This window comes from Dermacentor albipictus, chromosome 2 (genome assembly GCF_038994185.2).
Source record: "Dermacentor albipictus isolate Rhodes 1998 colony chromosome 2, USDA_Dalb.pri_finalv2, whole genome shotgun sequence".
NCBI lineage: Eukaryota > Metazoa > Arthropoda > Arachnida > Ixodida > Ixodidae > Dermacentor > Dermacentor albipictus.
In genome coordinates, this window is record NC_091822.1 from 126,046,438 (window position 1) to 126,071,559 (window position 25,122).

Sequence of the window (25,122 nt, forward strand, 5' to 3'; positions counted from 1 at the left end):
ATCCAACGCCGACAATTTCCCAGCGGTTGCATCTCGTACACTATAAGGGTGCTACACCTGCAACGACGATGCTTCACGTCATAGGAGCGTTTTGAGATGCCTGAAGGGTGCCAGGACACTGTCTTTTCCGCTGAGGAGTTGCCTTGCGTGCTGCCTCGCGTCAACCACCGTGCAACCATGCGCAGTCGGAACATAGCCCGTGGAGCTACCTATCAATGTCCCTGCTTCGACCTTCGGGCGGTACTGCCACATTTTAAAGGCGATATATTGCTTAGCGATTCACCACTTTTCTGTGTCGGGCATGTTTCCGGACTCTCACCATGGGATGATCCCGGAGATTGCACCGCCTCGTGATGTGGGCCGATATGGCCCATTAGGATCATTATTCGCCATGATGTTCCGAACACACACACACGTATATATATATAGTCATATCATAAGAAGCCAACAAACACTGACACCAATGACAACATAGGGGAAATTACTTGTGCTTAATAAATGTAATAAAGAAACGATAAAAATGGAAATTAAAGTGGATGAAAAAACAACTTGCCGCAAATGGGAACCGAACCCACAACCTTCGCATGCGAAAGTTGTGGGTTCGGTTGTGGGTTGTGCGAAGGTTGTGGGTCCGGTTCCCACCTGCGGCAAGTTGTTTTTTCATCCACTTTTTTTCCATTTATTTATCGTTTCTTTATTACATTTATTAAGCACAAGTAATGTCCCCTATGTTGTCCTTGGTGTCAGTGTTTGTTGGCTTCTTATGATATGACTAATAAAAATCGGAACCCTCGGTTAACTCCTCTCTTCTCGTTTGTCTATATATATATATATATATATATATATATATATATATATATATATATATATACGTATATATATACGTATATATATATATATATATATATATATATATATATATATATACATATATATATATATATATATATATATATATATATATATATATATATATATATATATATATATATATACATATGTAGCACCCTAATGCTCCTGCCTGCCGTTAGATCTAGGGCGCACACCCCGTGCCCCAGTTGGCGGAATCAACATCCTTTCTCATTTCCCGTCGTCAGTGATTAGATAGAGCAGTACCGGTCTGTAAGTTTAAGTACGTTTTCTGAAGAAAAACACTCACATTCTCTGCACGTTCTCCGTCTGCGTAAGAATTTGAAAGCCAGATGGCAAGATTTGGCCAGGCATATTTGCTCCTATAGCACAGACAGCCGCACAGAAGCAGCTGTATTCTAAAACCTCAGGTTATAGAGCCTTGCTTGCTGTAACGACTTGTAATACATCTATGCACACGGTGTCAGCCTGTGCCATTGTTTTCCCCAAGCATAGTCGCCATGGTAGTAACTCTCGGTGCGGTGTTTCTGTAGGGAAGTGCCACACTCCTCACACTGCGCAAACATGCCTTTCGTCTTAATTGTCAGAACGCGGACCGAGAAACTCCTTCCTGTTAAACGCTAATCGCTCTGAAACAATTACCAGACTGTGTTTCTCGACTAAGGAACAAGCCGAGCCTGCCACGATTCGAACCTGGAATCTCTGATCCGTAGTCAGACGCGTTATCCGTTGCGACTAAGGAACACCGTGATACTGCATGTGTAGCGCACGTTGCACTTCTACAACAGGTTCCACTTCTACATCAAGACGGATCCACTTCTACAACAAATAGTACTGGTTAACGACACAAGGCCCTGGCACACACAAACGCATGCACACGCACACAACACTGAGACCGACATCCATGTTACTAGCCATTCGAATGTGTATTTCTTTATGGCTAACTTCTTTTTCTGTTATTTCGTGTGGACCTGTGTTGATCCTTGCATCTTCAGAGTCAATCTGTATGTCTGTGCGTTGGCGCTCATTCCTGCAGAATACCCTAAAGATGATGCCATGGGCACTCGCCATCAAAGTGTTCGTCATCACTTTCGACTTCTTCACGGTACCTATGTACTATTACAATTGCTACCTAGACGTAAGTATCTAAAGAATTTAAATTTCACACGTGTTTTTTTTTCTTAGTCAACACATATATCGCCCGCACTATCTAGAAAGAACCACTCAGTGGCGGCCTGACGGAGAAAGCGCTATTGGAATCGAGAAGGGCTCATGGTAGAGCTCGGAGAAGACATGCGCGCACAGATAGAGATATATATCTGGGCCAGCACATCGTAGAACTATTCCATTATGTTTTCATTCCAAATCCGCCATTATCCCTTCGCGATAGGTCAGAATGGATCGAGTTGGGCCTATAGGGGCGGGCGCCACGCCCAAATGGGCAGAACCCTAGCCATTTTGACCTATCACAGAGGACTGATGATCGATTTGGAATAATAGAAGATTAGAATAGCTTTACGTTATACCGGCCCTGCTACTTCGAATTGATTTTAGCTTAGGCAGAACAACAGTGACATACAAGGCACATGAGGCAACACAAGGCGCTAATTTTGAGAGTGTTTCTACGAAGACATGAAGTGACATTTACGAATGACCATATTGAATTCAAATGCCAGTTGCTGCGGACACATGCCGTCAGTGGTGGTGACCACGGCGTGAAGGATGATGTAGGATAATTGGTTACTAATGAAGAAAAATCTATTAAATAACCTATAAACTTGCCTTTCCACGTGCTCATCGTAATTGGGAATTCGAAGCGAGCTCTATGCAGAAGCCATATCAATTGTTGGAACATCATCATGATAAATTTCAGCTATCAGAGCGCGCGAAACCACAACTGGGAGGCTGCAGCGAGCACAAAGTCATGCCCCCCGAAGCGACGTTCTCATACGTCACGTACCAGCGGGATGACAGCGTGCTGCGATAGCGAGCAACCAGCAGTCACTGCGCGCAGGCAGCCCGCTCCTGGATGACGTAAACAGAACGTCACCTCGAAGGGCACGGCTTTGCTCCCATTTCAGGTTCCCAGTATCGGTTTCGCGCGCGCTGATAGAGGAAATTCGTTCCGTTACAGTTACGCGGGTAAACGTATTTTTGCAATTCCAAAAGTTGATATAGCTTGGGTAGAGATTTCGCTTCAATTTTACAGTTGCGATGAGCCCACTGAAACGAAAAGGTTAAAAGTTATTTAATAAATGTTTGTTACTTAGCGACTAATTACCGCGTATGAACCTTCACCGCCTTTCCCCACCACACACGGTATGTCTCCGAAGAAATCACGCTTTTATTTTAAAGCGGCTATTTTTAAATTTTACCTAATATCTTCGCAGAAGCATCTGGTATGGGCAGACATTGACGCTTTAGAGGAATCTTTTAATCCCATTCCCCATCCCTATACAGAGTAGCATGGCAGCGGTTATATTCGCGCCGGCAAAATTCTCTGTTCTTCTAATAAAGAGCCCTCTCTCTCTCTCTCTCTTAGAGTGCAGTGTCGAGCAGCCTACCGCCGAGAGAGGGAGCACATGCTTGACGTGTTCATAAGATCTAACGAGTTCAGTGGAGCTGTAGAAAAGGCAATTAAGAGCCGCGCCAGAGCAAACTACAGGGGGATTGGGAGATCTTACTTGCCACGGTAAAAGACGCTACTACGCACATTTCCGAGTGATGCAATACCTAAACACTGTTCCGCATCAAGAAAAAAAATGGAAAATGGGACTCAGCTACTATTTGCACGATTCTACCACCCCACCGATTGTAACGCGCGGTTATATTACCCCGAAATATAAAAAAAAAATTACTTGGTGGTGATTATACCGCGCACATGAAGTAGGGAAACCTGAGTCGACGCGTAGCGTGTTTGAACGATTTTATGGAACCTACAAAGGCACACAGACATGCACTCAGCAGAGCCTAAGCGGCCATTCGCTATTGAATTCCTACGGCGGCACCTCTTCGCTGTCTACCTACCACAGAAAGTCATCTTCAGTTCCGTTTAATGCATTAGAAATGCCACACTTCTTGAAGGCTCGCGCAACCATCGTCTACGGGAGGACATTTCACGCTCTACGGGCCCAACTTGAGACGTCTCCGAGCGTCGCTTTCTTCAGCGTGGCTAGCTACCTTGCACTGAGCTCTTTTTCTTTAGTAAGAGTTTGTTTCGGTTTTTTTATTTTGAGTAGAATTAGTTACGACTGTAGCGCGCACGCAAGTTTGAACGCTCCGCTGATTCAAAAAATGTGCGCGTCAGAAGCCTGCAAATACGGTATATGTTTGTCATAGAAAATACATTTGTACATAAAAAGCGAAATGTAGTTAGAGATCTAGTCTAGATCTAGTCTAGGCCGCAGAGCTCTCGCACAAACGTTAGGCGTGAAACGTGTCCCGAAAGTGGGTTGCGCATGAACATGATGAAAGGCTTGCCACCGAAAAGGCAGAATGAAAAATGCTGGAGGAGGCAAAAAACTGCACTTGCTTCAACCCGGTAATAGCGAAAACCAGTTCCACATGAAGGAAAATTGAAAGAACGTGTTCGCCCTTTTATATGGCAAAGGAGAACACATCTGTATAAAGACATAGCGGTGTGTTATGAGCAAAAAGTTGCTCCATCATATCAAACATGCTGCAGTAGGGGATGCGTTAGGTTTCTCGTGCCTAAGTCAGGGTCTTGCGGTACCAAAACCAGCGTGGTATATATATATATATATATATATATATATATATATATATATATATATATATGATGTGGGGATGCGCGACTCTCCCGCGTCCCCTGATACGTTGTTTTCCCGCATGGCTCCCGCATGGCTCCCGCATCCTGCAATCCGGCTTCGCCGCGTGGCCTGGGGCCCGCGGCGGTCGGTGTGGTTGAAGCGCAGTACGAGAGATGGCGTGAGTGTTACGCTGCTAACGCCGCCTACCGGCGGGGTTACTTGGGCGCGGAAAGACAAGGCGCTTGCTCTTTGGCCGCGGGTCGGAGAACGCCGCGGACGTCCCGTGCATGCACCAATCCATGCTTCTGCGAGACCGTCTCGCGTGGCCTCCTTCGAACGCGCCACCGTTAGCTCGACTGTACGCGCGAACGACTAGGCGTTGGGATCTAGCATGGGGCGAACATATTCGCTCGTCATCCGGTCGCGGTGAGTCGGACTTCCTAGATTTGTCGCGCGCTCGTGGGCATGCTTTGTGGATAGCAACTCGGCTAGCAGGCATTGATCTATGAAAGGTGCAATAAGTGTCCTTGTGATTGTCTGCACTACTGTGTTGTCGTTCCTTTGGGCCAAGAGCTCGAATGAGAACCCCACAATATACATACGATGCCTTGGGCATTGCAGCGTAAAATCAGTCGACCGGTTAAGTGCGCCGCAATGAAGACGCTGACCCCAGGCGGCGCCCATCTGCTAATATTAGTGTTCAACATACACTATAGGTGTTGGCGACAAAGAAAGAAACTGGAATTTTCGGATTGAGCTACAATTACTCCCCGTCGCAAATGTAGTATACGCTGTAAAAGCAGCACAGTAATACGTATGTATCGGAAAATATTATAGCTCCTTTTGAATTAATAAATTATAAGGATATTCTGTTGAAACTGAGGTTCCATAAGGCTTGCCCAGCGACAGTAAGGCAGCGACATTCTACGTCATATTAACATGGCTCTTCTGGGCGTCTTTAGGTGTGACTCATCGTGGAGTGGAAGATAAATCTCTGTTGGCTTTCTTTTTTTCGTTTTCTCTATAACGTGGTTGCGGGAGGGAGTTACTATTGAACAAGAGTACAGTCTTTTGGCGTTATGGCTGCAGTGGATGTTAATTATGGCGGTTAATTAACACATACTGACTTGTTGGGCTGTTCGTGAAAAGGTTCCTCAAACGCACCTTTTTTTTTAAATTAACAAAATAATTTATTTATCCATACCTTGAATACGCGCAAACACAGCACGTCGCTCCATGTTCTGTTTCTGCCAACGAAATTTTTGTAACATAGCTTCGCGCGGGAGAAACTCTGAACGTTTCTAATTTGTTTTCGACGTGAGTCCCAAGGCCAAATATTTGCGTCATCACTGAGATGAATTACTTAGGTTTGCTTTTAGCACTCGAAAATACGGTGAAACAACTTATTGATTTTGAAATGACCGTTTCATTCTTTACTCAATTTCAGAAGCCGGTAAGTAAATTTGCGGTTGTCGTTCACACCAGCCGACTGGTGCCTGGCTTATTTCGTGGTTCAGTGTAATAAACCTGATATGCTCAGGAAATGGCATGTTCAAGATTGTCTTTCCAAAATGCTTCATCCTGTACAAACTGCAGAAAAATTTAGTGCTAGTATTTGTGTGCCGCCATGCAGTGTGGCTGCTCATGCAAATGAGAAATAATGAGAAATAAACACATTTCCCTGGCTTCACACAGTGCTGTCTAGCCTTACATTAAGGTTCATGGAGCGCATTTTACATCCCAGCATTCTTGTATGACATACGTAAGCTTTATTTAGCCTCTACCTTCCACCAATGCATTGTTTGAGATCATTGCAGAGAAATAGTTTTTTTTTTTCCAAGATATAAGCATATGACCAATTAGACATTGTTACTTGGAAAGCATATTGTTGATATAGGTGCACGCATATTGAAACAGTATTGCGCTGTGCTTCTTCACTGAAATTTAATGTATTGAAATGACGCTCGTCCAGATTTTAAACCATGTTTCTACAGAAATAAACCTGCAAGACAAATACTGCAATCCCGCCGTGATTGCTTAGTGGCTATGGTGTTGGGATGCTAAGCACACAAGGTCGCGAAATCGAATCCTGGACACGTGGCCACATTTCGGTGGGGGCGGAACGCGAAAACACCTGTGTACTTAGATTTAGATGCACGTCAAAGAACACTATGTGGTCCAAATTTCCCGAGTCTTCCACTGCGGCGCGCCTCATAATCATATCGTAGTTTTGGCACGTAAAACCCCATAATTTTTTTTAAAAGAGTGCAACGTTTTTCTTGTTATTCTTTTGCCACCTCATAAAATAATACATCTGCTATCCAACTTCGAGTGATTGCTGAACCATTGCAGCTTCCAAATTCCCCTGCGGTAGCCTTAACGTGAATTTGTGAGAATACAGTGCTTTCATGATGACCAAAACGCGTGACCACCTGTCATGCTGGTACATAACTGACACTTTTTTTTTCAAACCCTAGAATGCGGATCACAGCCAGGCCACACCGTCATGGTGGAAAACACAAAGAAAAAGAAAGAAAAAAACTAGAAAAGATTTAAATTTTCGCGTGCACTAAGTAGGGCGTACAGCCATAACTTATCACAGCTTTCTTGCAAAACAAAGACATCTGTCACAGTCGGGAGAACTAGCAAGCATTTGCGCTTAGGAACAGTTGCTGCACATATTTCGTGCGCTACCTTTCCGACAGAGTTTCAAAGGTGCCAAGTTTATGAGAACTTAAAGAACGAAATGCTGGCCCGTTCTTCGTGTGAGGGTAGAGCAAATTCAATATTTGAAGAAAACGCAAGGGTTATTTGATTTATGAAATAAATGTTAGCTCAGAAACTGCGGCTGCCCAAAGGCCATAGGAACAGTGAAAGTAGTGAACAAATGTGTTTCCAAATAAACGGCGTTGAAGTATATGTTATCATGCATCTCGAAAAATGAGGCGCAGCTCATGAACAACACTAAAAAAATGAACAATTAAAAATGATAAAATAAATAGCAACATTCAAAATAACAGTTTATAACAACTGCTAGGAAATACCGAGAAAATGCAGATACATAACCGTAACATTATCAAGTTGATTGCAAAGAGAAAGAATTCTAAGTATACATAAATAATAGGCAGCCAGGTAACAGGTTATTCCAGTCATTAAGTGTTTGCGGAAAGAATGAGAATCTAAATACATTTGTTCTGGCATAATAAGGAGTTAGAGAAAACGAGTTGAACATAATAAGGAGTTAGAGAAAAGCAAGTTGGGATAAATACGGGGCTGGGTCGAGCCCGAACTTCCGATTAAATAATGAATACAAAAAACTTTAAGCGCTGATCTTTGCACCAGAATTGTAATGAGGGAACCTGATTACACCCCATAACTGACGAGACGGAATCCTGGTGGCCGTGTAAAGAGAAATGAAATCGCACAGCCTTTCACTGGACTTTTTTCAAGCGCAGTAATGTTACAATATTCGGGTACCACGTAATACAAGCATACTCATGCTTAGGCCGAATCATGTGCTCATACACCAGACACTTTCAATGCGGTGGTGCATCTTTAAGCTTGTGTGGTAAAAAGCATAGTTCGCAAAGAGCAGCAGAGCATGTGTTAGTAAAATGGCTGTTCCAGCTTAAGTTGCTTGTCAGTGTGACACCTTGGTACTTATACTCACACGCCTCAGTTAAGGGTATAGAACCTATGAAATAAGAAAATTTAAGGGCGCTAAGTCGCTTTATGAGGTGAAAGAGCACACTTTTGTTATTGTTCAATATCAAACCCCCTTCGTCATGCCAGGTAAGGATATTATGAGAGGCAGTGTTAAGGGCAACTTGATCACCATTGCCATGAATATCATTATGAATGACGCGATCATGTGCAAATAAGTCGACCTTTCTGGGTTTATTAATACCTGCGAATAAATCATTAACGTAAATAAGGTACAAAACTGGCCCTTGCACACGGCCCTGAGGAACCCCTGATGATACCGAAAGAGTGCCTAATCTTTTTTCCGTTGATTTTCACATAGTAACAGCGATCACTTAAGTAGGTGGAAACTATAGTTTCCACCTACTTAAGTGATCGCTGTTACTATGTGAAAATCAACGGAAAAAATTTCTTTATAAAGAAATAAGAAAATCCGGATGGCCAATCATATGTAGGTTCCAGATTAATTTGTCGTGTGGAACGTGATCGAAAGCCTCGCGGTAATTTAATGGCGAATTCCACTGGTCGACTCAGAGCGGGGTGTGGAATCTTGATCGACCAGCGAGCGTAACACAGAAACGATCCGGCAGGGAGCGTGGAGGAAGCCATACGCAACAGGTTCCGGAAGTAGGGCTCGACTTTCTGGCGCCAATTTTGCTCCGAGTACGCGGGAATTGTGTGACGGAGTGGGATAGTAGCAGCGCGCGATGGAGCATGGCGGTCGTGTTTTTTCTATCACACCTGCTGTTCATCGCCTTCTGATGAACCTCGTTGGCGACGGAAGCCACCGTTCTCCCCTGGGTAAGTTACACGCATTACGTACTCCATGGCTACTGCATTCAATTGGTTTGTGCAGACGCCAGCAGAGCGCTCGAAGTTTTCGGCGGAACAAAGGAAGCGAAACATTAAAGCAGATAGCGGTTTTCACAGAAAAGTATTGCGTTCAGTGACATCTCACGACCATGTATCGCGCAACATTTAAGTTCTTTTTAACGCGGAATCATCAAGTGTTCGAATGTTCGCCCAAACACACAAAATCTGCTTCAGAGCGAGCGTTGTTTGCTCCGCCGGACATTGACACTCACGCTGCATTAATTATTAAAAATCTGGGAGGCTGTATTGCAGTGCTCATCGGCAAACCGTGCAACTGTTGTCTTTTTCGAAGGACGTAGGATAATGCACATAAAGGGACGACACAGTTCTACCTGCTCGGCAAGTTATTACTGTTGATGGGTGTGCGCCGCGGAAACGACGGATGGGGCAGAGCGCTTCGCCCCATCCTCGTATTCTTTTTCCTGGAACCGCGTAAACATGGTATTGACAGCTGTACTTATCTTTATCGGGCGGCCACGTTTCGCCGCCTAACAAATGTTATCGCACAGCGCCGGATGCGCCTGCATGTATCCGAAGTCTCCGGAAAGTTATCGATGCTTCTATCCGCTGTCTGTTGTCGCCGAACCTTGTGTTATCTGATTTCATCGCCTGACGCGAATGGTGTAGAACTTTCTGGAACGCACGCGGGTCCCAATGATTAGTCTGGAACATTCGACGACTGCTGTATAAAAGCCGACGCGCTTGACCCGCTGATCAAAATTTTCGACGATCGCCGACCGTGTTCGCCGCTATCGTTGTGCTATAAGTGTAACCTGTTTTGTGGGCACATGTTCGCCCAATAAAAGCTAGTTTTGTCGTTCACAGTATTGCTACTGCGTTCTTCAACGTCACGACCACGTGACAGTATCATACGCGCACACTGTACGCGTGCTCTGAACCGAACCCGGGCTGAAGAGAAGGGACTTTTTGGTTGACGGAGTGGACCTGCCGATGGGCAGTGCTGCGCACCGTTTTGGCGGGCATGCAGTTACTTGTTTCATATTGGCCATTCGTGGCTGCTTACTCGCTACAGCGACATGCGCAGATTGAGTAGTTTATGATAAAACTTTGGAGAAGTAGGCACCTTAGGCACATATACATACGGTATCTCTGGCGCTTATCATCACCGAGCAACTTCTTTCGTCGCACGTCAAGCTTGAGTGGCTTGTTCAGCTCCCCTGCTTTGCCTCTGTCCGTATTGTTGCAGAAACAGCAGCACAACCTGATGCCCCGGACAGTTTCAGACAAGTCAGCATGGGCAGGTGTACATTCCTAGCATAAAACAGTTCACACAGTTCACAAGAGCATGTTGAAGCATGCAAGACAGTGACCATTCAAGAATAAAGAAGTTAACCTAAGTTCTACTTTTCTATAATTTTCAACTCATCAATACAACCAGAGCATGGGGCTCCAAACATGCATGCGGGTGCGTACAGGCTAAGATGTATTAAAAGGCCTAGCCTGACTAAAATGCCTGAGATTCAGCGTGATAGGATTCGGATTTCGGCACTGTTACAGATCCTGGACCCAAAGTGCAGCCTGGGCCTCCTCATGCACATGCTGTGAGGCAAAGCCCAGGAAGCAGAGAAAAACCACAAGATATTTGTGTACCTGTATTCTTGAATGAGGTTCAGCTTCAGTTCAGCTTCGCACAAGCAGCGCCTCAGAAGCGCCGCCAACGTCTCGGCAAAAGCTGCATAAGCGGGCGTGCTCTGGAATAAGGAGCGTTCCTTCGTTAGCTGCAGTATGCGTCTCCTTTGCTATATCATCTGGCGACGAGGATGGGACCGCGTCTGTGAGCAGAGCCTATCTGGCACCGAGCGAAGCTAGGCGGGAAGAGTTCCTGAACATGTCGAAGTTTTGGGAATTTTATTACTACGTCGAAGGAGGTGACGAAGACTTCAACTCGTATGTAGAGCATTTGGACCATTACAGGAAAGTTTCTGCCCCATATGTCAAAACCGGTAGAATGCGTTGACTTTACACTTTTCTTTAATGATAATGGTAAGCTCCCAGCCAGGATCTGACAATGTCTGCCGAATGCGCTCCAGCCCATTTTTATTATTCTGTAAATTTCCTTCTCATGAACAGGGTCCCCTGTGAGTAATTGACCTAGGTCAACGTACTCCTTCACGGACTCTAGAGGCTGCCTCGCGATCCTGAACTCTTGTTCCCTTGTACTCCTTGTACGTACTCTTGTGCACGGCTGTTCATCATTATCTTTTTCTTCGGCATATTATTCTACAACCCCACTCGTATACTCTCTCTGTTCAGGTCCTCAATCATTTGACGTAACTCGTCCTCGGTGTTGCTGAACAGGACGTCATCTGCAAATCTAAGGTTGCTGAGATATTCACTGTTGATCCTTACTCCTAAACGTTCCCAGTTTAATGGCTTGAATGCTTCTTCGAAGTATGTAGGGAATAGCAGTGGAGATATTCTGTCTCCTTGTCTGACCCCTTTATTTATATGTATCTTCCTACTTGTGTAGAATTAAGGTAGCTGTGGAATGCCTGTAGATATTTTCCAAGATATTTACGTAAGCCTCCTGTACTCCTTGCTTACGTAATGCCTCTATGACCGCTGGTACCTCGACAGAATGAAATGCCTTTTCGTAATCTGCGAAAGTCATATAGAAAGGCTTATTTTACTTTGCGCATTTCTCGATAACCTGATTAATGACATGGATGTGATCCATTGTAGAGTATCCCTTCCAGAAGCCAGCCTGTTGTCTTGGTTGACAAAAGTCGAGTGTTGCCGTTATTTTATTGGAGATTCTTTTGCTAAATATTTTATATAATATTGGAAGTAAGCTAATGGGCCTATAAATTTTCAATTCTTTAACCTCTCCATTTTTGTGGATTAGTATAATGTTGCCATTCTTCCAGTTCTCTGGGACCATTGAAGCCGATAGGCAGTTCATATAAAGGGCCACTAGTTTTTCAAGCATTATGCCTCTACCATCTTTGATTAAACTCACTGGTAGTCCATCTTCTCCTTTCGATTTTCCTCGTTTCATGTCTTTCAAGGCCCTTCTAACTTCATCGCTTGTTACAGGAGGAGCCTCTCTAACTTGTTACTACTTTGAATAGAGGTATCGTTTCTGCTTTGGGTACTGTACAGGTTAGTATAGAATTCTTCCACTGCTTTTACTACATCTTCGAGATTGCTGATGATATTACTCTGTCTCTCTTTCAATGTATACATCTTGGTTTGTCCGATGCCCAGTGGCGTAGCTAGGTCGTCTGGCACCCGGGGCCCGTAGCTCTTCTGTCACCCCCCGCCCCCCCGGGTGTAGTCGAGGAAGGCGAGGATGTCGACAATTTTCGGGTGTCATCAGACGTATATGACACCCCCCCCCACACTACTGGCCCCGTGCGCCCGGGGCCCACGCCCCCCCCCCCCCCCCCCCCCGGTGCTACGCCACTGCCGATGCCTAGTTTCCTTCTCACTGTTGTCAGGCTGCGTCCATTTTTACTGCTTTCTCAGTCTTTCTCACGTTATAATTTTAAATGTTCTTATTTTCTCCTTGTTGATTAGTTTTTACAGTTCTGCGAATTCTATATGATCTCTTGAATTCGACACTTTCATTCTTTGTCGTTTCTTTATTAGGGCCTTTGTTTTTTGGGAGAGCTTACCTAGTGGTTGCCTTGGGGCCTTACCTCCCACTTCAATTGCTGCTTCTGAAGCTAGCCTAGTTATGGCTTCATTCATTGCTTCTATGTCATCGTCATGTCTCTTTTCTAAGGCTGTAAATTTGTTTGAAAGTGCCAACCTAAATTGATCTGATTTTACACTTACTACGTCTAGGTTAACCTGTTTCTTCTAGACCAATTTTATCCTTTCTCTCTTCAAATTGAGGTCAATCATAGCTCTCACTAACCTGCGATGACTGCGCCGTTAACCTACTTAGCACTTCTATATCCTGCGCTATGCTGGGATCAGCAGAAAGTATGAAATCAATTTCATTTCTTGTTGCACCATTAAGGCTTTTCCACGTGCACTTTTCGTTCCAACGTATCCTGAAAAATGTGTTCATTATTCGCAGCTTAATCCTTTCCGGGAATTTTACCAACGTCTCTCCTCGAGTGTGCCAAGAATCCACGCCATTGTTGTCAATTGCTTGTTAGGTTATCGTCACCTAAAGATTGTTATACTAGCGGCCACAATATGCTCAAGAAGATTACAACAAGAAGATATTATAGATATAGAGCGGTAATTTAAGACTGACAACAGGTCTCCTTTATTTAATATGGGAACTACACTTGGTAACTTCCAGTCATGAGGAATGTGAGAGGTTTCTTAAGGAACATTGAAATATAATTACGAGGAACTTCGCTAATGGTTCAGCACAGCGGCGAAGAAAGGCGTTGGGTAGACTCTCTGCTCGAGGCGACAACGTTGCCTTTACTTTCAACAGCATGTTCAACACGCCTCCATAAGACACACGAGTACCATCAAAAGGAATTGACGAGAGGCCAGCGCAATTGTTCATAGATGCGACAGGAAACACAATAAGAAATTGAACATTCAAGTGATAAGCAACAAGCTGCGGATCATCAAGCATTTCAATTCTATGTGAAATATTATGTACTGGTTACTTGCGCTCCTTAATATAGTTCCAATACTTCCCATGGTCATTTTTAATAAAATTTGGCAAATCAGTGTTGAAGTAAAAGTTTTCCTTTTGCTTTTTGAAGAGCATCATACAAGGCCGTTCGAACTTCTTGCCATGCATGTGAAGAAGACCACTGGTTTCTTAAATGTTTGGTCGTGCGTGTCAAATGAATAATATGCTTTTTTATCAAATGCGCATATTTGACCGTTTCTTTAACTTTAGTGGGTACAATATGCTCGAGGCAGTGTAAGCAGATTTGTTTAAACTCCACCCGAAACAGTGAACGATAGTCCTCTTAAATTGCAGTGAACTCTAATTCGAGATTCAAGATAGCATCGTCATTAGCACGCATGCAATTTTTAGTTATTTAAACACAGACAAATTCTTTGCGTGACCAGTACTAAGTGGAAATGAAACAAAAACTAACAAGTGATCATAAAAACCGTCTCGCACAAAAACATTGTAGTCGACAGTGGACCGATCTAGGTACACCAGATCTAGAACGGAACATGAAATATTGGCAATTCGTGCAGATTCTTCGACATTCTGCACAAGCTTGTCATCAATGATAATATGAAACATTACATATTTACGTACAGATTCTTTTATTGTAAGGTAAGCGGTTCCAGTTTATCGGTAGGTTAAAGTCTCTGACAAATATAATTTTGTGCTTATTATGTAGAAGTAAATGATTTCGTCAGGCAACTAATGCACATGGGAAATGAATCAGAGTGTCTGTACACAGCACAAAGGAGGCAAACAGTATCATGGAGATTCAACTCAAGGCATAAGCATTCAACATCCGCAATTATGTCTAGCACAATGCACTCACTACTAGATTTAACAACTGCAGCTACTCCGCCACCTCTTGATGATCTGTCATGGAGGTATATTTTGTGTGAAGGCGAAATCAAGGCATCAACGCAAATATCCATGTGGAGTCAAGTCTCTGTGACTGCCTGTGGATTGAGAGCGAGAAGGACTGCCTCAGGCTCATCTATTTTATTAATTATGCTGCGCGTGTTCACAATTATAATTCTGACATTATTACGGGAAGAATTTCACGAGAACCGTGGTCATGCATGACCATTCTAAACAGTCGTACGCTCATACTTTGTGTCGTCCCAGAAAAACAAATCGTCATTCATTTGCAATTTATTGTGGATCAGTGACACTTTCTTGCCTCGCCGTTTGTGCGATTGAGCACTCTCCCAAAGCGGTCTCCTTTTTCTCAAACTTCACGCGAATATTGATTCTGTACAAAAATATTTGTTCCTTTAAATTTGCCAATGATCTTTCATAAAAACGGATAACTTTTCATTGAAATTTTGAAAGAATCACAGGTCACTTAGCAGCTTTCATTCCAAGTCTCTAAATGTGGCCAATAGATGAACACTTCACCGTAAACCTTCCCTCAAGTGTTTCAGTGATTACCTTATGCTGGACGCTATTTTTCCCTAACTGTTCAGAAAGCCCACAAATTAGAAGGTTCGAACGTCTGCTTTTATCTTCGATACCAGCTGGCTTACGAGCCTGATAATCCATGGAAGCTAGGAATACCTTAACAGCATAATCCAAATCAGTAAGTTTACATGTTTTTAGTTTTAACTTCACATAAATGTCTCTCAGTTTCCATAAAGCGAGCGTTAAAGCAACTGATCATTGCATCTGTTTCGGCGTTAACTTCAGCTTTTTGATTCCTTAGCGCCTTTCCGCAATCGAGAACTTTTTGCAGGAGATCTGCATATTGTAGGACCAGGGTTAAGCTCAACATTTTCAAACTAATGTATTTTAATCGCATGGAAACACTCAGGTGCTTCAGTCAAAAACTGGTGTTTACACGGCAGGACAAGGTAAAAAACGGCAGTCGCTACGGATGGAATAATAATCAAAACTATCCTGCACAAGGTAAAAGAACGGCTTTGTTAGAGCCATGCTTCCGCAATATCCGCCGTGCCAATTGAAGGTGAAATTTTTTATGTTGGCAGTGGCAAGTGACGTGACGGATTTATCATTGGTGGTTGATCGAGGAAACAGTTTATTATGGCGGCTTGATTCCGATGATGTCGAGGACACCTTCACGATAGCAGGTTGGTAAACAGGAGGTGGGTGCCGAGAAAATTGACAATCTGCTAAGTTTCAACTGATGTAGAGAAGAAATCACGGCACAAGCTAAAGCAATTGCTGTGTTAGAGCCATTCCTCCGCCAGGTCCGCTAAGTCCGCCATGCCTACTGAAGGCTCATTTATGAAGACGCGCTTTTAAATCGGCATAGGTAGGTGACGTCACGGATCTCTCACTGGTGGTCGATCGACGAAACAGTTGATTATGGTGGCTTGATTTCGATGGTATGGAGGACACGTGTACGATAGCGGGTTGGTAAATGAGAATGATTCCCTGGAAACCTTGTATTTGTAGCATTGAAAATATTCATTAGGCAGGCTTTGTAGTTTCGTTGGATAGTGTTGCAGACAAAAGAAGTGGTAAGCGACTAATCTGTAGCGTTAGTTATTAGCTCTCTTCCACCGCGTGTACGCCATGCATACGCCAACTGGTTTTACAGGGAAGCTGTATATGGCTAGGGTTCCCTGCATTTCTTGTTCTCCGTGAAGAAAAACTATCATCCTCAATGACTCATGCCCCCGCGAGCATGCATGCTTCCGTAAGCAAGCAAAATATGCAATAGCTCATAGCCCCGTAAAGCAGAGGCTACGACTACCCAGCAAAGTGGAGCGAACAGTGCTTCAATTCCTTCTAATCACTCATACCAAACAGCACGTTGAAAACTGTCGTCATCAATGGTTCATACTCCCGTAAGGAAACAAAAAATACAATGCCTCAGAGTCCCGTAAGGTTCATGGCTACTGACGCAAATTAGCTGCAAAGGTACTACCCCTGTGGTCGTTGTCGGTGATTTCAACGTAAATGTGTCGGTACCAAAAGGGGAGTGGTTTACACGTTCTGTGTTGCATTCATCCTTTGCGATGGCCCGCCGATCCGGCCCAACCGACCACCCAGCGACAGTGAGTTTCTTTACATCGTCCTCCACAGTGTCGACGCTTTCGCTGTACAAATATCTGTGCACTTTACCCGTCCACTTATTTTCATTGATGTTTCCGTCTTTCTTCAAAACTAATTTAGCTCTGTGGGGATCGACAACAGCGCTATGTGCACACGGGACACATGCATGGCTGAATAGCGGCCCCATTGAAATCAATAATTGCACGCCATACCGTCAGACCACGAAGTAAAGGTTCGTATTAGAAACATAGCTCACATAACGCCAAGGAAAATAGCGTTACCGAAGTGGCTAGACGTTTCGGCTTCCAGACGGGAGCCTTGTTCACTGAACTGCGTTTTCTCTACTGGAAATCACTTCTTTCCTCTGTATACCTATACCAAACTTCACGCCTACGACAAGTATTCACGCATTAGAAAGCTTTCATGCCAGCTTAATTAAAGATAAATCTTGTGGGGCGTCATATGATGTAATATCGCAATCATGCTTGCTTCCGATTGATAGTGGGCGCACCGTGGTCAATCAGCTGGCCGGTGCAACATTTGCATCCTTCTGCCTTGCTGCGTGAGCATGTTCACGCTAGCTGTGAACCCTTGGTACCGAACTCTGAGACGCCGTAGCCAAGCAATTATGAAATTGCAGCTAAAAATTGCACACTCGAAGGCCTTTAGCAAGTGATAAGCACGGGTTGGAGTTTGGTGGACTATACACGTGCCTACTAAGCAAGGCTGCAGCCAACTCTGTCATGAACGACCACTTCGGCTCGGCTCCGCAAACGACCAGCTCAAAAACGCGCCTCTTTCTACGCCGAGTAAAGCAGTATATTTAGCCGCGATTCTATAACGCGTGACACTACTATTATGCGTGGCACGATTATATTATGCGTTACCCATCTGCGCGTGCCGCACATGGTTTATCGCGTAATTGCTTCTTTCCTGCAAGCAATGATAGCCAAGTAAGGCATACGGATAGCTTGGTTTCAAAGATCCAAGAGATAACATGCACAACATCTCTTCGTTACATGCCGTCTTAGCAAGCGGACCTCTAGACCGAATGAAAAAGAAACATTTCATGTCGAAAAGACTAATTAAAAGTAATCCTGAGCCTCTGTATAATTCATTCGCGCGAGAACGGTTTTGCTAAGTTGCGCACTGGGCGCTGCGTTCTGAAAATGTGCGCCACCAGCAGCAACCCTTATTGGTGCCTTGTGGCATTAATTTCTTATCACTGTTTTTTACATGAGTATTATTTCCCACATGCAATTTACTGCTACGCTTTACCCCAACATTCTTCGATGAGAAATATAAAAGCAATACTTTTGCTTTCCGAATGTGAATGGTTTCTTTTAATGGCATTGCACCTAGGACTGAGGAATGCCTCTCAAGCAAAACCTGTCAAATACGTTCTGCTTGTCATATTTCTTGCGTACGTAACCTTATTTTTTCTGCCGTAACCCATAATTATAGCTGGAACTCGGGAAATTCATTCTGTTCGCACTGTTATTCGAAGCTTTTACGCGCTTTTCAGCCTTACGCTAAAGCAATGGCATTGACTTTGTTAAACTTAATACAAAAAAGCTAACTTGAGGGCTTTACCGTCCAGAAACTGCACGGCAGTTTACGAAGAACGCCTTTCTGGAGGGCTACGGATTACCAGGGTCGTTCAATACGTTCTAGCTAACCGTGAAACTTCCATGTAATGCTACGGGAGAGCTTCGTATAGCGCCCGCAGTGGACGCATCGTGGCGCTGGCGCATGTTCAAGGTGGACTGGTGCAGACACTGAACGGACGCCGAAGGCGTTCTGTGCGTGCGTTCGTTATTGCGCGAGGGTTGACTCCCTGTATCGACGTCTGAATATTGTCGACACAGTGCGCAAATGGCCTCCCTCCTTCTGTATAGCGTTGAGGAACTTCAACGCCAGCAATTTTGAAGCAACTACAACGCCTTGTTTAGTTTCCAGGGTTCAACTGCGATCTCAATATCGGCCTAATCGTTAGAAATTGAGTACAGAGCAAATAGACGCCCCATTTGTATGTATTTGCGCGTTAGAAACCTGCGTTTCAAACTTCCAAAGCTAACCAACTCATTAAGAAAGCATTCAAATAAATAATTGCTAAACGAACAAGCCACATGAGGACCAATATATTTACGAAACTAACTACTAAATCAGTCAATTTATTACTAATTATTACTAAATTATTGGATTCGTTAATCATTGCTAATAATTGTCAGACTAAATTACTAACCAAAATGTCATCTAATTTGTAATACTAACTAATAAACTGGCAAAGCTGACCAACTGATTAACTATCCAAATAGGCAATTAATAACTTATTAACAAACTAATAACTGAACAACCTAATTTACTAACTAACCTAACAACTACATTAACTGACCAAACTCAATGTGTAACGTAAAAAATTACACTAACAAGACCAACTCAACCAATAAAATAATTACATAGTAATCCCTAATACACGAACTAGGGTAACTAAATAAATTAGTTAACTAATAAACTAATTACCTATTAAAACTAAGAAAGCTAACTGCTTGACTTAGTTAGCTAAGAGAAATAAAAAAATTAGTCACTAATCACCTACCTAACTATGACAACTAAGCAACTTCAGATAACTTACTAAGTAATCAACTAATAGCTAACTGCACTACCTAACTAAATATGCCTGACTTTTCCAACTAACTAACTGGACAAAGTGCGAATAGCCACAGCCGAACGAAACAGTTTGTGCAAGGAACGCTACTAGTCGGAAGGAGGACGAAGGGAATCCTAAAACGATGTCGTGTATAATTTAAGCCCAAGCGCATCCCACATTAACTTAATTTACCAAAAGCTCCCGTTGCGCGGTCACTCTACAAACATTCTGAAATAAATGTGGGAGAGGCGTCTTTTCTCGTGAGAAATTTGCATGATCGCGCAGCCCGGCCTTTTGGCGCAGGAAATGGTTCCCACAGATGGATGGATGGATGGATGAATGGATGGACGTTATGAACGTCTTCCTTGGAACGGGGCGGCGGTTTTCACCACCAAGTTCCTTAATTTTATTGCTTAATGTCCTCCGCATGTTTAAAAAAAGAAAATGAAAAAAAAAAGAACCCACGGAGAATTCCTATACCTAAACTTTCTGACCCCCTATAGTGAACTCCGTTGTTCGTCGTTTCCCTACTATTCCTCCACCAATCTTCCAGTCGGCTCTTACTAATCCCTACTGCGGCGTTGTTAACCTTCCCCCTCCTCTCGCTGAACCTGAGGGCTTCAAGGAGGCCAGAGGTGCCTAAATCGACAGCTGGGCATATATCTTCACATTCTAATAAAACATGCTCCATCGTTTCACAACCGTTACCACAGCAAGCATATGCTTCTTCTTCCTTCTTATATAAGGCTTTATAAGCGTGTGTTCTGAGACATCCTGATTTTGCTTAGAAAAGTAATGAGCTTGCTTTGAGTTACCATAAATTGTATCTTTCCTCTTTTCGTTTTTTTTTCTTTTAGGTAGTAACTGGTAGCGGGTTCCTTTTCCATTTCGCCACAACCTTCTACTTACGCCAGCGTCTCTGGTGCCACTTTCTGTCCCTATATGAAACTTTCGGCGAAGTTATACACGACCAGACGCAAAGTATTGAACGACCCTGAAATAAATCTTGACCCCACAGGGTTTCTGAGCAGCAACTCAATCCAAAAACGTGTGAATGGTGGCTCCGCCTTTCAGGTATTCCTAAACAAAATGAACGCTCACAATGCTACGACTTGCAAATTGGATGACACTAATTGTGTAACCAGATACGGCATTTTGAGAAAATAATACGCCATGCCGTTTTCCTGCTATGCAACAAGTTTTGATGGTCACGGCACGGTGGAGCACTGCCTAAGCTACTTCAATAAAAGAAATTCGGAACTTCACATTCACATGCAAGTACGCAGCCGCAGTCGGCACCAATCTGTACCACTGCCTTTTCGGTGCACTTTCTCTGCCAACGCCGTTGTCTATACCCTGACGCTATAGCAGGATGAAGGTGAATTAAGCAACAGATCGAAACTTTCCAGCAAGGAGTGATCGGTCGTGTTGTAATGCGTTTTGCAGCTTGGAGGTAGACTGATAATAGCGGAACATGAAGGCGGCCTACACTTTCTACATTATTAGTAAACATCCACCTGGCATGTTTTAGCTGTGGTAGCTTGGTTATTTGTCGCTTGTTGGTTGTACCACTTTATTGCAATAACTGTTATACCTCACAGTAGTTGATATTATGCTGCTGACAACCATACACATTTCACCTTTTTCAGTGCATCAGGAAATTAGGCAAAGCAAAGCATTTGCTATACTGGAGAATGGAACGACTGAAGTGGCAAAACGTAAGGAATGCTTTAGGTTATGTTGAGGTTTTTCTTATAGGCCGCATTCACCAGTGGTGAAACAACGGATGTCGTTGGAGCCAACGCTTTAAAAGACGGACTTGCTTTTGTCACGTGTTACGCACCCTTACGAAGACCAGCCCACTTGTCGAAACGTTGGCTGTAGCAACACTCCTGTGCCCACTGTGGCGTTTCAAGTCTCCATCGCTTTTGGTTCTTTTGCCATATTTTCAACATGCATGATGCTGCATACCAATAGCGAGCCATAATATACAGCGGTATTGTATTCTAATCGTTAACGTTAAGAGGAAGCTTTAGCTCGGGTGCTCCTATCTAAATACATGTAAAAGGAGAATTCGTTTTTCTCGGCAACCACTTCACCAAATTTCATGAGATTTGTCGCATTTGAAAGAAAAACCTAAAATCTAGTGATTGTTGGTTTCGAATTCTTGATTTAGGTCGTAGAGATTTTATTAAAAATTAGCGAAATTTGAAAATTTTCAAAAAACGAAACTATCAAGTTTACAACTCTGTAACTCACTAACCAAAAATGATAATGCAATTCTGTGAATTGCATGTAATAGAACATCTAAAGCGGACAAAATTGATATGTTACACATGAATCTCAAAAAATTTTATAATTTGAGAATACAGCTTTTGCAGAACCCTCGTAAACAACGTAAAAAATTCACGTAACATGTAAAATTACATATCAAGTTTGTCCGCTTTCAATCATCTAATGAATGCCGTTCACAGAACCACGATATGTGTTCTTGATGCAGAGCTATGAGTTTGTAAACTTCGTGCTTCTATTTTTTTTCAAATTTTCGCATTTTCGAAAATTTTTGCAACAATATTCAAGCCCTAAATCGATATTCCGTTTCCAACAGTCACTAGAATTTAAATTTCTCTCTCAAATGCAACAAATGTTAATAAAATCAGTCCAGGGGTTATCTCAGAAAAACGTTACTGCGTTTCACATGTATTTGAATAGGCCGCGGCGGAGTTGGGCCCGAGCTAAAGCTTCCTCTTAAGATCATGTCTTACGCTTGCTGCCAAACGAGTTATATAGTCACCAGGTACTGCGCATTACCTACCTCTCACAATGACGTAAAACGAAACGAGCCAGTGATAACAGCGATTCAAACTAACACTGTTGCAACGTAGAAGCAACTGGGTTGTTAGTGTTGTATATTACTGCTGACAAATGTCTCTCTCGTCAGTGACGCAGAGGCTGATAGGCCTTGAATGTACGGTTGTAACGGGTGTACCTAGCAGCTTGACACAATATACCTGAAATTAATTTCATTTGGTATCCTTCATCAGTATTTATTGTTTTGGTCCATTTATAGGGAAATAAACTACGCAAACGCACGCGAAAGATCAGAAAACAGGAGCAGAAAACATACATTGACAGTGTAGAGACGCTAACCGGTGTTAACGGACGAAATCAAATGCGTGATTTCCGTTCATCGAGCAGAATACATAAGTACCTACAGTTGTACATATTGTACGACAGGATATGCAGACAAGAGCCAAAAAAATAGTTACGCTACATGGAGTAAAATGACGCATTTTAATCGAGCAATAAACAGAAGAAGCAGCAAGGATAAAATCTGCAAACGTAAATGAAACAGTGAGATGACATAAACGGATTCATGGATATAGTAATTATGTGGTTGTCAGTGCTTCGATGGCTTGCTTAAACAGCGGTTTCGACATTTCAACATATTTCATTTAGCTAGATCATATATATATATATATATATATATATATATATATATATATATATATATAGTTCATTGCGGCTGTGTACACTTGATTGCCATACTGACGGCATTGGCACACTGTGTCTGCATTACATTATAATCTGTTTCAAATACAGTTTGCTAGCTCAGGAAATGAGTTGGTTGTGCATACCGCACCTTTTTTGTAGACTTGTTTCGCCATAAGTTTTTGAAACTCTAGGGGAAATTTCGAGAGCATAACAATAATCAGCATACATTTTTGATTGTTTGGACAGGTTTTTCTTTCTTTTTCTGTGTAATTACTAGTTTAGCCAGGTGGCTATAGGTGGCTGCTCTCCAAGCGAACAGGCCATAAAATATAAATGAACGCACGATGGAAAAAGTATACGTGGCAATTTCATAGCCACAGGTAAGACGTTTCCTAATCTGGTACCAAGGAGCGTATAGATTTCATGCCAATATAATCCTCGTACTGTGACCAGAACAAGTGCTTCTGGAAAATAATGTCAAATACCTAATAATTTTTTTCTTAAGAAAGCGGCTCACCAACATTACATTTAATTCTGCAATCATAATTTGGATTGACACTATAAAAATTGGGTATTTAGTTTTAGCATTATTCAAGTTCGTTTGATTGCAGTCATGTCGGATGTTCGCTAGGCTTACTATATTTGAATCTCCTATTATATCGCAAAGGCTAGTTCCTGTAAAGAACATGTTAGTATCATTTGCAAGTATGTCCGTAGTAGTGGGCATATTAACTATATCGCTTAATAAACCAGAACCGGTACAGGCCCTAAAATGTACCTTTGAAGAACACCTGTTGCCATCCGCCCAGCTGCTGAACTGGCAGAATTAACTATTGAGGAGTGAACCATATCCTGGAGGTCCCTATCAAATAATTTTGACGATGCGCCTCTTATACCAACACTGATGTGCTTTTGTTACAGTATAGGATATATTGCAAGGTCGATCGCCTTGGGCAGATGCAGAAATTGCATTTTAATCTGAGTATCATTCGTTATTTTTTCTTTGATTTCGAACTCTGCCAATTCTGCATGGTGCTGTCGACTCGCACACCCATGAAATAGACGGCCGTTTCCAATCTTTTCACGTGAAAGTTTGGATTCACTGTTGAGCAGCTTGTTTTTTTTTTTAGCAATTCTGTTGCCCTTAATGTTTTTTTCAGCTGGTTCTTCTTGCTGAACTTGCATGGCTGTCTTTCCTCACTCATCTTTGGAAACACCCATGCAAGTGCATTTATTTGCTCTCGCGGATTACATCTTAATTGTCGACAGCTTTTGATCTGCATTTACTGCATCAAAGCTCCTTTTTTTGTGAGAAGGTAAAACCAAGTTTTAACGCGCACATCTAGAATAGCGGTCACATTGACTAGAAGGATTGAAAGCCGTCGCATCATTTCCGTTGTAGTTGTTTTTCCTCCATCATTCAGCGATGCCTTTAGCACATCTAAGGTTTTTATTTACGACTAAAATTCACTGAGAGCTTCGACGCAGAGCTTTTCTCGAATGTGCATTCTGAGCTCGCGCGACCCGTTGCCTTTACAGTTTCTTATGGGAGATTGTCCAAGAGACACCGAGCAGGACGGGGTAAGCTTAGAAAACCTACTGAAAATCTCAAAAATATACTCCGCTGATAGCAGTGCGGTAGCTGAGGTACAGTCCCGGTCAAAAACCTTGAATGCGCTGTGGACGGCCGGGAGCAGCTGTAATCAAACGACGATTGAGAGTGAGAGACATGCTTCTCTCGCCTTCTTTCATCCTCGGCGCAAACGAGCAGCGGCGCACGTCGCGATAGCGGCGCGCAGCCGCTCCCCGGCCGTTCACATCGTGTTCAAGCTTTTTGACCAAGACTGTGCCTATGCGTTCTGCAGAGTTTAGGCTTGCTTTTGCGCTGGCACAGTAATGACGATTGTTGCGGCACTTTATGAACGAATTGAATGCGCCAAGTCACTTTTAAAGCGAAGCTTTCTTAGCCTCTTCCTTGGACTTTCCCACTGCTGCTGCTGCTACTGTTGGCTGCTGTGGCTGCTATTCTCGTGCACACTGCGTCGGAGGGAGGTTCGGAGCGCGTATATACATGACAGGCGCGAGAAAGAAAGGAAAGGCGACGGGAGAAACTCGTTTTCATC

The 25,122-nt window shown here is 43.2% G+C and overlaps 1 protein-coding gene across 6 annotated transcripts in view; it reads left to right on the top strand.

The window, feature by feature from the left end:
• LOC135895935 (uncharacterized) overlaps positions 1 to 25,122 on the top strand; it is a 113,911-nt gene that overhangs the window by 37,201 nt on the left and 51,588 nt on the right. For 3 of the 6 annotated variants that reach the window (XM_065424208.1, XM_065424205.1, XM_065424203.1), the window contains 3 exons: positions 1,907 to 2,008; positions 21,154 to 21,222; positions 24,539 to 24,580. In XM_065424208.1, the coding sequence (XP_065280280.1) occupies positions 1,907 to 2,008; positions 21,154 to 21,222; positions 24,539 to 24,580 (213 nt within the window). The remainder of the gene's footprint in view (positions 1 to 1,906; positions 2,009 to 21,153; positions 21,223 to 24,538; positions 24,581 to 25,122) is intronic. The other 3 variants (XM_065424204.1, XM_065424206.1, XM_065424207.1) reach the window with 3 other exon arrangements.